At 34.6% G+C, this 12917-nt stretch overlaps 1 protein-coding gene across 2 annotated transcripts in view; it reads left to right on the top strand.

The window, feature by feature from the left end:
- Positions 1-757: 757 nt before the first annotated feature.
- Positions 758-12917, top strand: part of LOC147394215 (mitogen-activated protein kinase 9-like) — a 32371-nt gene continuing 20211 nt past the window's right edge. Inside the window, exons 1-5 of one of the 2 annotated variants that reach the window (XM_086454267.1) lie at positions 758-940; positions 3679-3722; positions 9033-9439; positions 9541-9668; positions 9833-9892. In XM_086454267.1, coding sequence (XP_086310393.1) covers positions 9034-9439; positions 9541-9668; positions 9833-9892 — 594 coding nt within the window. In that variant the 5' untranslated portion in view covers positions 758-940; positions 3679-3722; position 9033. The remainder of the gene's footprint in view (positions 941-3678; positions 3723-9032; positions 9440-9540; positions 9669-9832; positions 9893-12917) is intronic. The other variant, XM_086454266.1, reaches the window with a different exon arrangement.

Raw genomic sequence — 12917 nt, 5'->3', positions numbered from 1 at the left:
TGACACTTTCAAAATCAATTCATGACAAGTTGGTCTAGGCCAAAACTCGAATCATTAAACATTAATTATCCAACTTTGAAACCTAAAAGTTCTATCTACTTCAACCTCTAAATTACAAAAGGAGAATATAAAATTTTATTTTGACCTAAAAGATAAGGGGATTTTTAAAATTGAAAAAAAAAAAAAAATCAAGAATTTTCTTCAAGTGATTATGAAAAGGTAGAAAATGAGGTTCAAAAGATTAAATAAGTTTTCCATATATGTTGAAGAACATGAAAATATTTTGTTATAGTCTACCAAAAAGAAAAAGATGATTGAATATAGGAAGAAAAATCAAATATTTTTATTATAAATAGATATAGAAGACGAATCTGGATCATATGCATCTATGGTGGAGGATTGAAACCCTCCTTCCACACCTCAACACAACACATGCCATATGTATTCATAATCCAAGGAAATTTAGAAAAAGAGAGATTTATGTGGCATATGTGTTAGGTGTGGGAGGAGGGTTTCAATCTTTTTACATGAGTGCATATGAACTGGACTCATAGAAGATATTAAAGATGAGGGTATTTAAGTCATTTTCTCTTTAGTGTAGAAGAGAAATCCAAGGTCAGGGGGAGGGAGCATTTCATTAGTTTAAAATTACAGGGGTATCTTAAGTACTCACCAAAATGTGGAGGGGTATACCTACATTTAGCAGTTCTAAGTTTTAACTCGGAAGGCCATCACCAATTCACCATACATTTGTACATCTATTCATTGATAAGACAAGACACGAAGGAATAGCAACAACAACAACAACAACGTCATTTGCAGAACAACAACGAAGAGGAGTTTCAGATCATCCATGACTTAGTCATCTCTGGTTTAAATCTCATCAAAATCCCTAAAAAAAGCACTAACAGAATAGCTCATCGTTGATTCTTATAAGAAGGTTAGTAATCTCACCATTACAATTCTCAGATCCATCGTTATGGAAACATTAAAGTTTGTTGGTTATAGATCATTATCGATCATTCAGTATTGGTTTGTTCTAATTTATGATTTTATTTGAAAAAGATGTAAATTTTCTTAGTGTGTTGTTTTCGATCTTCAATTCTTCCATCGAAAGGAGGAAAGGAACAACAAATCTTAATTTTTTGTAATTTCTTAATCATATTTACGTTTAATTTATGATCTTATTCGAAAAATGTAATTTTTCTTAGTGGGCTGTGTTCGATCTCCGATTCTTCTATCAAAAGGAGAGAAGAAACAACAAAATGGTCACTTTTCCCTTAATTGTCCTATTTCTTAATCCTATTGAAGCGTCTTCTCCTAAAACTTTCATGATTTGATTAATTGGATTTAGATATGTTTGATTCATTTGGTGAGTAAGGCAAATTTCAGTGCCTTGAAGAGGATTGTTTGATTTTCTGATTGGTTGCTTTGGTGTTCTATGATTTGATCCTAATGCCAGTCCATATGACTTTGGTCGTATAGATGTAAGGTCCATGATATCTATTGTTATGCACTTGAATGGTACAAGAAAATTGTGTAATAAATATTATCATAGTTCGAACTTCGGCTTCTTTCCTCGCCGAACTTGGATTCTTGTAGCTTTCCTGAGTAATTGGCATAAGGTGTCGACAATTATATCTGTCTTCCATTCCTAGATCTCCTTTGCGGGTTTCAAGTTTTCTCTTAGAAATGATCATATTATTTTACCTTACAAGTATAATTGCAATTGCATATATTGACAAGGAAGTGGGCCTTGAGTAGGTCTCCTCAATCTGCTTCTTTAATAAATTATTTTATCAATCAAAAATAGGAAGAAAACAAAAGAGTTCAAGAAGACCTGCTAATGACAGAGCAAGTAAAGAAAATAAGAAAAAAGGCAGCAACAATCTACCTCGAAAAAGAAACACCTATCAAAGTTAAGAATTCTCCTTACAAAAAAAGACCCCATCTAAAATGAAAATCCTCAAAAAGTAAGCCCATAGAATCATTCACGGTTTTACTCTATAAATTATGAGCCCAACAATAGCAATAATGATTCCTTGGATGAAGTGCTCTTTCCCATTGATAGGGGTGTTCCTTTTCTAGATTCCCCAACATACAACAAAAGTAATCAGACTACACAAAATTCTCCTTTGAAAAGTTGAAGTTTCTCATCTTTGAATTAAGAATAACAGATGATTGGGGAAGATCCAATGAATCAAAAAAGAGAGGAAGAGATGGAACCATAGAAATGGAGTGAAGGGACAACAGATGAGAAGGTTACACAGAGAAAAGATTCCTAGTTGACCACATGAAAAAAGCTACCTTAGGTAGGATTTTGTGTAGGACATCTTCTGAATTGGAGACAATAGTGTTGGCTAGGGAGTAATTGTGCTTTGGTTGTTGCGTTTTGTTTGCTTTGCTCTTTTTCTTGAGGACTTCTTGTTTTCCCATCTCAATAAAAATTTTCGTATAAAAAAATGGAATGGAGACAAGTGATCCCCCTACCTTAGACCTTTGTAGCTTTTGAAGAAAACTTTTGGGCTACAACTCTCTAAGAGAGAGAAAAAAGATGAGGAGATGCATTTCATGATCTATTTTACCACACCCACTACCAAATCTTGTATGGCCTAGGAGATAGATAAAAAAAACTACAATTAATATGGTACTAGGCATTCTTGAGGCCAATCTTGCATACAACACTGGAAGAACCTGAATGAAGTTTGGAGTTGATACATTCATTTGTTGCTAGAACCCTATCCAAGATTTGGTGAACCTTAACGAAGGTTCATTGCTCAGGATCGACCAGACATGAGATGACACTTTGACTTTCAAGTTTAGCATCTTGGCTGTGATTTTGTAAATGACATCTACCAAATTAATTGGCCTAAGTTATGAGATTTCCTCAATTCCTAACTTCTTGGGAATTAGAACAATAAAGGTGTTGTTAAGACAATAATGAAGTTACTTACCTTCCTTGAAGTCCTTCACCACCACCAACAAATGCTCTTTAAAAATGTCTCAACATTCTTTAAAAAAAACTCAAATGGAAACAATCAGGCCTCCAAGCTTTATCCCCACTTATTCTACTAATTGTTTGAAAAATCTATTCATCACCAAATGGTCTCTCAAGATAAGCTTGATGGTCGAAAACGTACTCTATCAAAATGAAGATTATGTAATGGTCTCATGATATGACCGGTGAACATTTTTTTTTCATAAAGTTCCATGACACATTCTCCAAAGTTTTTGTATGTTACATTTTTAAATGTATCATTTTGTATTTATCATAAAGGATGATTCCATCTTTTATGGTCAAAAGGAAGAGTCACTAGAAGTTTTGCAAACCGGATCGTTCTTTTGTTCCTTCCTCTATTTGGAATTTTCTTGATTCCCATTTTGTACAAAATCTCCTTGGTTTGGATGTTCTTTTCCCTCTTGATTTCTATTTTTTAATTAGATGACATACCCTTTTTTCCCTTCTCTCCTCCCTTTCTAACAAATCACCTAATGCTTTCAACTTGGCAATGAGATTGGACCTTCTATGGCTACTTGATGTTCAATGAAAGGTTTTTGTCATGTTATCCCCTTCCTTGCACATCTCACTTTTGACTTCTATCTCCAATTAATCTCTTCACACAACAAAAACCTTTGAACTTCCACTCTAATATCACATCTTTTTTATTTTTCTTCCAGGGATATAATAGGGCAATAAAGTGCAGTTAGGACAATAATCTAAGGTACTTTCCTTATTTGAAGTTATCTACCAATAACATCATATCCTCTTGAATAATATCCCAACTCAACTAGGGTTTAAAATGAGACGAATTTTATCCGAAATCCGAGTGATCCGAGTTTAGCGGTTTTGGTTCTTTCAAGTATATCTAAATTAAAATATGGGCCGGATATGGGTTGATGTCCCTTGATCTAAGTCAGATTCGGGTCAGATACGGATCCATCCCTATATCTGCCAAGATTTGAATGATATATCACTTTGCAAATTGTATTTTTATATTTTTGAAGATATCTTTTATCAACCAACAAAGGTTGGGTGTAGGGGTCAATGCCTCTCTTCAAAAAGGAGAGTGCTTGAGTTCAAGTCACCATTTGGCCACACTTTAGCAATTTTATTTAAAATAACCTTCAACGGTTTGACATTATCTGACTCGACCGACCCTATTCAATTAATTCGGTCAGATCGAATCCGAATATGGATTTAATGAAAGCAAAATGGTTCGATATGGTTTTACCTAGTAGGATCCGAATAAAAAATCTGGATATGGACATACTCACATCCGCCCTGAACCTGGTCCATTTTAAGCCCTAAACTCAACATTCTTTAAAAAGGACCAAGGATAAATCATCAAATCTCAAAGATTTAATGTCACTCATTCTATTAATTGTTTGAAAAACCACTTACTCCACAAATGATCTCTCGAGCCAAGCTTGATTCTCTAAATAATCCTATCAAAAAGGAAGATTACCTAGGATGGTCTCATGACATGTTGTTAGGTGAACAATTTTATTTTTTATATAAATTTCTACGTCTCTTTCTCTAAAATGTTCATATATTATCGATAAAAAAAATGTTCATATATTGCAACGTTTTCAAATTAATCATTTTGTATATATTGTTGACTATTTCATTGTTTATTTTTATTTTATTTTTTATTTTGGTTTCTTTTGCTAAATTTGAATTTGAATTTCTTGATTCCCATCCCATCAAGAGTCTCCTTGTCCAGGCTGCCCTTCTTTTTTATTTTGATTTTTTTGTTTAAGAAACCATCACAGGTATGGTTGAGTGGTAGACTTGGGTATCATTAGGTTTGCTCCCTAGTTGGTCTCAAGTTCAAATCCCACCAACTATATTCTTGTGGTGGCCACACACTGGCTTGGACCAAGCAAGCACCAGCCAAAGCCTGGGTGCGGGGCGTAGGGACTAGTCAGGATGCGCACAAGCTGGCCCGGATACCCTTCATTATCAAAAAAAAAAAAAAAAATTTTTTTTTTTGGTTTAAGAGGTTAGATAGCATACTATGACCTTTTTTCTCTTTATGTTCTCTCCTTCTCTTCCAATGATTACCTCCTACTTTGTGCTTGGCAATGAGATTGGACCTTCTATGGCTCGTAGATATTTGATGATAGACCATTCTGTCGTTATTCCTTCCTTTAAACTTCTCACACTTGACTTCTATCTCTAGTTAATCTCTCCAAAACACACCAATATTTGAATTCTGCCTTTGAATATCGCTTCTCTTATAAAGATAGGGTGGTTCCTTTTTTACTATCGAACTTGCAATTTCCTTTAGAATAATATATTTTTTTAGTTTCACTTCTCCTAATGCCTCCTTATTGCACAGATTAGTCTTCTCCTTTAAGTGTGCATCTGAACTGGTAAAAAAGAAGACCAGTACTCCTTATTCAATTCTTTGAAATCCTGATGTAGCTTCCACATGATGGAAGGGATACGATAATTAGCCAATAACCCTGCCTTGAGTGTAATGGGGTTTTGGTTCGAGATTGTAAGGTATAGATAGTTGGGAAACTTGATCAAAATGCTCCTCCCACAAGCTAGGAATTAGAAATCTGCCCCAGGTTAGATAAACGCTTTATCTTGAATTGTTATCCTTGTTGAAAACAAACCCTTCCTCCAAAGAATAATGCTCATTAAAAAGTTATGATTCGTTAAATCTCAGTCCCATGTTTGTTGTCAGTTTAAAGCTCCTTTTCTCTTCATAAGAAAACTTGATAATGCTGAAGTCCCCACACAAACACGATCGAAGATCCTATAGACATGCAACTTCATCCAATTCTTCCCATTATTGAATCCTCTTTCTCTTTCTCCCTACATACAGCTCGTGGGACCCTGAAAAACCTGGGAAAAATCTTACTCTGCACAATTGCACCAAAAGGACACTGAATATGCTCTCACCAATGAATCGAACACAGTAATGAATCTCTTGTCTCACATCACAACAATTCCTTCCATTGTACCAAATGGCTAGTAGCACATATAGACTAGTGGCTCGTTTATGGATCAAATTATCATTTGAATCCAATTTGCTCTTTTGAAGAATCATGACATGCTGATTCCTTGATCTAGTCATCAATTTGACAATGACCCTCTAATGTGAGACACAAATCAAGACAACAATCATGGTTTCCAATGGCAATTCTATACTATACATCACCCTCTTAGTCTTACCAACTAGCCCACATACTTTCCAATGGAATAGCTTGGGAAACATTTATCAACAAACACATTTCTCCCCTTCCTTTCACACCAACTGACCTCATATAAAACCGATTCAAATCTTGAATTCCTTTAACAAACACATTTCTCCCCTTCCTCCAAACCTTGAATTCCTTTAACAAGCATACATTTGATCTTCTTCTTACTTGAGGGTTCCCTTCAATGCATGATTTGGCGACAAGTCAACTCATTGCTACTTATCTTCCCTAATTTTGGCCTGAACTCATTGACACTCCCATGATGATTGATTCCTGCCAAACTGATCATCCTCAACAACCTTATTTCTACGTAAACTGTTAGGTCTCTATCAAATTTCATACAAAAAAGGTGATAACCACACTTTATTTTCTGATTAGGGTTCTAAACAGAGTCATGGTCTCCCAGTTTCTTCATAAAACTGGGATGATGATTCCATGATTTGACTTTCGACTCCCAACAGAAAATTCTTATTTCCTTTTTCTCCCTCCATAAATGCCTACCTTCCTCTTGTTCCCCTTGAATTTCTTCTTCTTTTTTTTAATTTTTTTAAGTTTTAATCATGGGTATCCCCACCCTTTGGGTGAGACTAACCCTTGAATTTCTTCATTACTCTCTTCTACTTGATTTGATGATTCTGATAAAATATCTAGGTGATGGTATGCTACTGCTTGGTCCTTGATATTTCCAATTGCCACCTTAGGGAGGACTCAAAGGGCCCTCCCCTTTTTGAAGGGGATAGACCCAAGGGTACCTCGATATCTGTTATATATTGCTTTAGCCATTGGAACATTTCCTATTCGATTTTTTTCTCCCATTCTCACCTTCTTCCTCTTCTATTATCCATTCTCCAGATTCTTCAAGTTCTTTAACCTTTTCAAATTCATTGGGTTGACGTCGGAAATGAATTTCTCCCCTTTCAAACATTTTCGACTCATCACAATGATTAAATTGAAGATTTTCTCTTGAGGAATCTGACTCTTCGATCATTGAACTATTTTGCTGGTAAGGACATTGAAGACGCTTGGGCTGATCAATTAACTTTCTTTGGCGCACCAGATTACACTTTGGAGGAGAACATTCATGTTTAGGATTCATTGCTTGGATAATCTGCTTTTCTGAGTGATGATTGGAATTGCACTGCAGTAGGGATCTGATCCTGTACAAAATATATTGATCGATACTGTAGTAAGGACACCTATAGATAGGTAGGGCTAATTAAAAAAAATGATGGCCAGGAAAATCTGGAAGTGACATTTTTTGTTATTTTGGTTCTATTATCTACAAAGATGATGACAAATTCAGAAGGATATTGTCCAAAAAATTAGAGCTGGATAGTTAACGTGCAGGTGTGCTTTTGGAATGTTATGTGATCAATGCAGCCTATCAAATTAAAAGAAAAAAGTTCATAAGATAACAATAAGATTAATTGTGCTTTTGGAGTTGAATGTTGGGTAATCAAGAAACAACATGTCCAAGATTGAACATAGCAAAGATGCTATGGTTGAGATGGATGAATGGAAAGACTTGAATAAAGTTTAACTTGAAAACATTTGTGAAAAGTACTAGTAGCTCCAGCACTCTCATTTTTTTCTTTTAATCAAGACAATACCTTGAGATGAGATTTTTAAACCTTGCAAGTAGTTGATAAACTAAGGGAAAGTTGGAGATGGTTTTGTTACGTGCAACAAAGACTGATAACAAGAAGATTCTTAAAGAACACGAGGAAGATTAAAAAGAGTTTGGATTGAGGTAGTGAGCATATACAAAGAAACTTGAATTAACGTAAGGCAAGACTTTAGATAGAATTGAATGGAGAAACATGATTTGCTCAATTGACCCCAAATTCTTGTCTTAAGGCTTTGTTGATGATCATGATGAATAAACTGCTGTCCTTGAATTCATAAAATATAAGAGAGCTGTTATTAGCAACTCAACTTTTACTTATTACACCCCAATTTCTTAAATTATTTATTACACCCCAATTAAAGATTATACAACACACTCTTCAAACATTACAAAGATGTGGCTCAAATTATAATCTTAACATTATAACACTTGTTCAAACAATTTCAGTTGTTGTTTACAATTATGATTTGGCTCATATACAATCCTAAACCTAAAAAACACAGAAATGTAGCAAAAAAAATATGAGAGAGCTTCTATTGGCACCCCAACTTCTACTTATTCTCAACCATTCACTTATTTTCTTTATTTTTAATTTGGGGTGTAATAAGTAAAAGTTGAAGGTCCAATAGCAGATCTCAAATATAAATGTTTTTTCCAGGCCCCCTCCATTTAGGCTCTTACCTAGGGTTGTCAACGGATGCTTATCGGTTCGGATTCAGCAATATCCGAATCCAAAATTTTTATCTGATATCCGAATTCAAATTCGAATCCGATTATCCTATCGGATATCGGATAATATCTGATTAGAATTCGAATAATTTGTATATAAGAAAACATAATTTTTCCTTGTCCAACTGATTTTTCAATATTAAAAAAAACTTATTATATGTTATAATATTTATATAATAAATAAAATAAAATAATATATATTATATTATTTATATAAAAAATTAATCAAATGAAGTAATATATATTATATATTATTTCGAATTAGATATTATCAGATTCGAAATGTTAATATCCAAATTTGTATCCGATTAGGATTCAAACATATAAAACTATCCAAAGTTGAATCCGATATCTGATTTTTTGAATTCGAATTTTTGATTATCCATTGACACCCCTTCTCTTACCCATGTCATTTATTTTCTAGCTAAGGGTTACTGACAAAGTTTTTTGTTTTGAGTCACAGAATGCCTGACGCAGAATTCTTCACTGAGTATGGGGAGGCAAGCCAATACCAAATTTTTGATGTGGTAGGCAAAGGAAGTTATGGTGTTGTTGCGTCAGCACTGGACACTCATACTGGAGAGAAGGTAGCAATTAAGAAGATCAATGATGTTTTTGAACATGTTTCTGATGCTATGCGAATTCTAAGAGAAATCAAGCTCCTACGACTGTTGCATCATCCAGATGTTGTAGAAATAAAACATATAATGCTCCCTCCTTCTCGAAGAGAATTTAAAGATATTTATGTTGTTTTTGAGTTGATGGAATCTGACCTTCACCAAGTAATCAAAGCAAATGAAGATCTTACACCTGAACATTATCAGTTTTTCTTATACCAGCTTCTTCGATCTCTAAAATATATACATTCAGGTTAATATTATTATTTACTGTTATAGTCTCTAAGGACACTTATTTTCCAAATGAATGATTGATTATTGATTAATTAATTAACTCTTCTCAATTGCCTGCAGCGAATGTATACCATCGAGATTTAAAGCCTAAAAACATTCTTGCTAATGCTGACTGCAAGTTGAAGATTTGTGATTTTGGGCTGGCTCGTGTATCATTCAACGATGCTCCATCCGCAGTTTTCTGGACTGTATGAGGCCCTTGTCGTGCTATGCATTTTTTATGTTCACTGCATTTTGTTAAAAGCTTTTGGTCTTTTAGATGTTCATTAAATCAGTTTTGATGCCCCAATTATGTATTATATCATAAATCCTCAATCAATACGTGCTACTTATATTTATCTACCTTTTGAAGGATTACGTGGCAACCCGATGGTATCGTGCTCCTGAACTTTGTGGCTCTTTTTTCTCTAAAGTAAGCTGATTGATATTTTTAACTTAATGTGTCTTCTTTATTTTTTAATTCTGGAGATGTTTTTTTTTGTGTGTGTTTATTGCATTGACTTTGATGATGTTAGTTATGATATTTCTGAACTTGTATATGGTATATTATGAAATCTGGGCAGTTTTACTGTATTGTTTGTACTTGAACACCAGTTTTCTGGTGGTAATTGACAATATTTGGAGTTGATAATTATTGATTGCTTTGAGGATTTCTCAGCAGTTTGCCTTGGTCATAATCATTTAACTTTTGAAACTATCTTCTTGAAATTTACACATCAATCACTTGTAAAATTTCACGATATCATTGTTCACTTTCGGATTCTTAGCTGACTGTGAGTTTGCTTGACAAGTTTGTGCTATCTTAGTTTTTAAGTGACAGGCTGATGAAGGTGCTATTTTAAGTTCTTTACTTATCAAAGGAGAAGAAATAAAAAGAAAAGGAGGGGAACAAAAACAAGGAGATTGTGGTGGCAATTCCATTATCTACAAACTGTTTTTTTTTTTCAATTTTTTGCTATCTTTGCTGGACTTAAACACACAACCTCAAAGTTTCATCGCATGTGTCAAGTATCAGCCAAGTTAGCAATGGGTCCCTACTGGTTTTGTTAGAACTTCCCACACAATTGTGATCAGGAGTCACATTTCCTTAGTAGAGATGGATCACGGTAAGGTTTGCAGATAGAAGCCCAGATGAGAGAAGTATCTCCATTGGTTATATTGAGGGTTTGAAAATGAAAGGTGGCTCTGCTTTCCACCTATTAACTTCTGAAATGCTTAAGGATTTTTCTATGGTTTTGACTCTGGAATTTGATACCCTCCAATGTGTATCTGCATGTTTTCTTTAGGACTGGTTAGGATTTTGTTATATAGTGATTTAGGCCCACAAGCCTTTTGTGTCTGAAACAAACACATTTTTTGCCATCAAGGTTGTACATGTATCAAGATGACTAAATTTGGAATGGGAAACAGTTTGGACCACTTAGAGAATTGGAAGATAAAAAATCCAGCAAATCAAGCTTTGTTTGCTATAGTCATCAATCATGTTCGCTATGTGTGTTACATGGAGGACAACAGGGGCTGTCCATGGGATTAGTTGGACAAAGTCTGGGTACCCATGTATCAAAAAAAAAAAATTTATGGACAACAGGGTCATGTTTCAAATTTTGTTCATTTTGAATTTCTTATTAATTTTAGACACCCCTCTATGAATCTATAAATAGGGGGTCACGTAAGAGTTAAGGGAAGGAATTTGAAAGGTAAAACTCTGCCCAATTTGTAATTGGAGCTTTACTTATGGTGTGTTTGCTTGCACATGGAAAATAGGGTAGAAAACCACTTTAATGGAAAATACCATTGTCCATGTGTTTAATTGGTTTTTGGTATGGAAAATGGTTTTCCACCCTCTCAAAAAAATCCAAGAAAGTGGATTTCATTTTCCCACTTATACTCATGGTGAAAATGAAATTGACCCCCAATTTCCATCCCCAAATCAAAATCCTTATCTGCTCTCTTCTTCTTCCCCACCATCACCACTATAGCCATGACTATCGCCATCGTTGGCTACCTCTCTCTCTCTCTCTCACTTCTTTTTCTTCTTCTTCCTCCTTTCGCTTCTGCCTCCGCTGTCATCGTTGCTGCCTCCTCTCCCTTTCTTCTTCTTCTTCTTTTTCTCCTTCTTCCTTAGACTTCCCCCATAGTTGTCTTAGATGCAATCAAACAATGGAAATTGATTTTCCAACCCTACCCATTTTCCACCACCATTTTTTCATATATTTCAAATTCCATGGGAAGTGACTTCCATGCAATCAAATAGACCCTTATTGCATTTGAAGAATTTTCTCTACAATTGAAACACTTGGTAAATTTATGGTCATCTCTTTTATTTTTTTACTCATTTAAATTTGAGTCTAATTGATGTCAATTCTAAGGAATTATATTAGATCGACATAGATGATTTGATCAAAATTGAAACCAATCACCTCACCATGTTGAGGTTGGATCCCTCATCCATCATTTTCATGGTGGGAACAAAAGGAGAACTCAAGCCTAGCTAACTCCCTCCATGGTCCCGAATCGATTTGTTGTCTTGAATTGTCCCTAAATCAAAGAGAAATCAACACAAAGTCTTGGAGTAAAGAACAAAATGGTTCTTTCATTGATCCTGTTGGTTGTGGTGGACTACATTTTTGCCTGAATTATCTTTCTTGATCTTTAATTGACCCCTATTTCGGTTAATTTCTCTTAATTCCCTTGAATTTTCTTCAATTGTACTTCTATTTTCCAGATTTGGAATTTTGCATGATCTTCTCTCAATTTCAGATCTCTGATTCTAGCTTAATTTCAGTTGTTCAATTCAGTTTGTCCTCAATTAGTTCACCAATTCCAGATTTGAGCTTCTTTATTGCACTTTTCGACCCTTTTACGAACTTAATACAGATCTGAATTTTTTTTAACTCAATTTTCATCAATTTCAAATCGAAATTACATTTCCATCATTGATCCCTTGCATTTCCTGGGCTTGAATTATGAGCCAATTTCATCATTTCTAATTGGATTTCTTTGGATCTGTGATCCTCTTGCTTAATCTGGGCATATTTGCTTTATTTTGTTCTACTTCATACACATTTCAATGATTTTCCAGTTCAGAACTGATTTTGGTGCTTAATTTTTTTGGCTTTTGATCCACAATTTCATCAATTATAGTAGTTTCTGGAGCCTTCTCTCCACTTTTTGTTTCTGATTTTCAAATTTTCAGAATTTTTTTTCCTTAATATGCTTATTGGAGAGGTTTTGACACCAAAATTTGACCCAAAACCAATTTTTACCGCCAAAACCAACAACCTAACGGAATTCTGTTAGGCTCTATTCGCTATGTGCTTTGCACATAGCGAACGGAGGGAAGTTTCTGAATTTTTCTTAAGTGTTGTAGAGAACGCTTGTTCACTCTATAGCGAATTCACATTTGCTATACCACTTAGTTATCCTGTTTACCTTAT

This window comes from Akebia trifoliata, chromosome 9, assembly GCF_017979445.1.
Source record: "Akebia trifoliata isolate Shusen 1 chromosome 9, ASM1797944v1, whole genome shotgun sequence".
Lineage (NCBI taxonomy): Eukaryota > Viridiplantae > Streptophyta > Magnoliopsida > Ranunculales > Lardizabalaceae > Akebia > Akebia trifoliata.
This window is presented reverse-complemented; position numbering and strand designations above follow the sequence as displayed.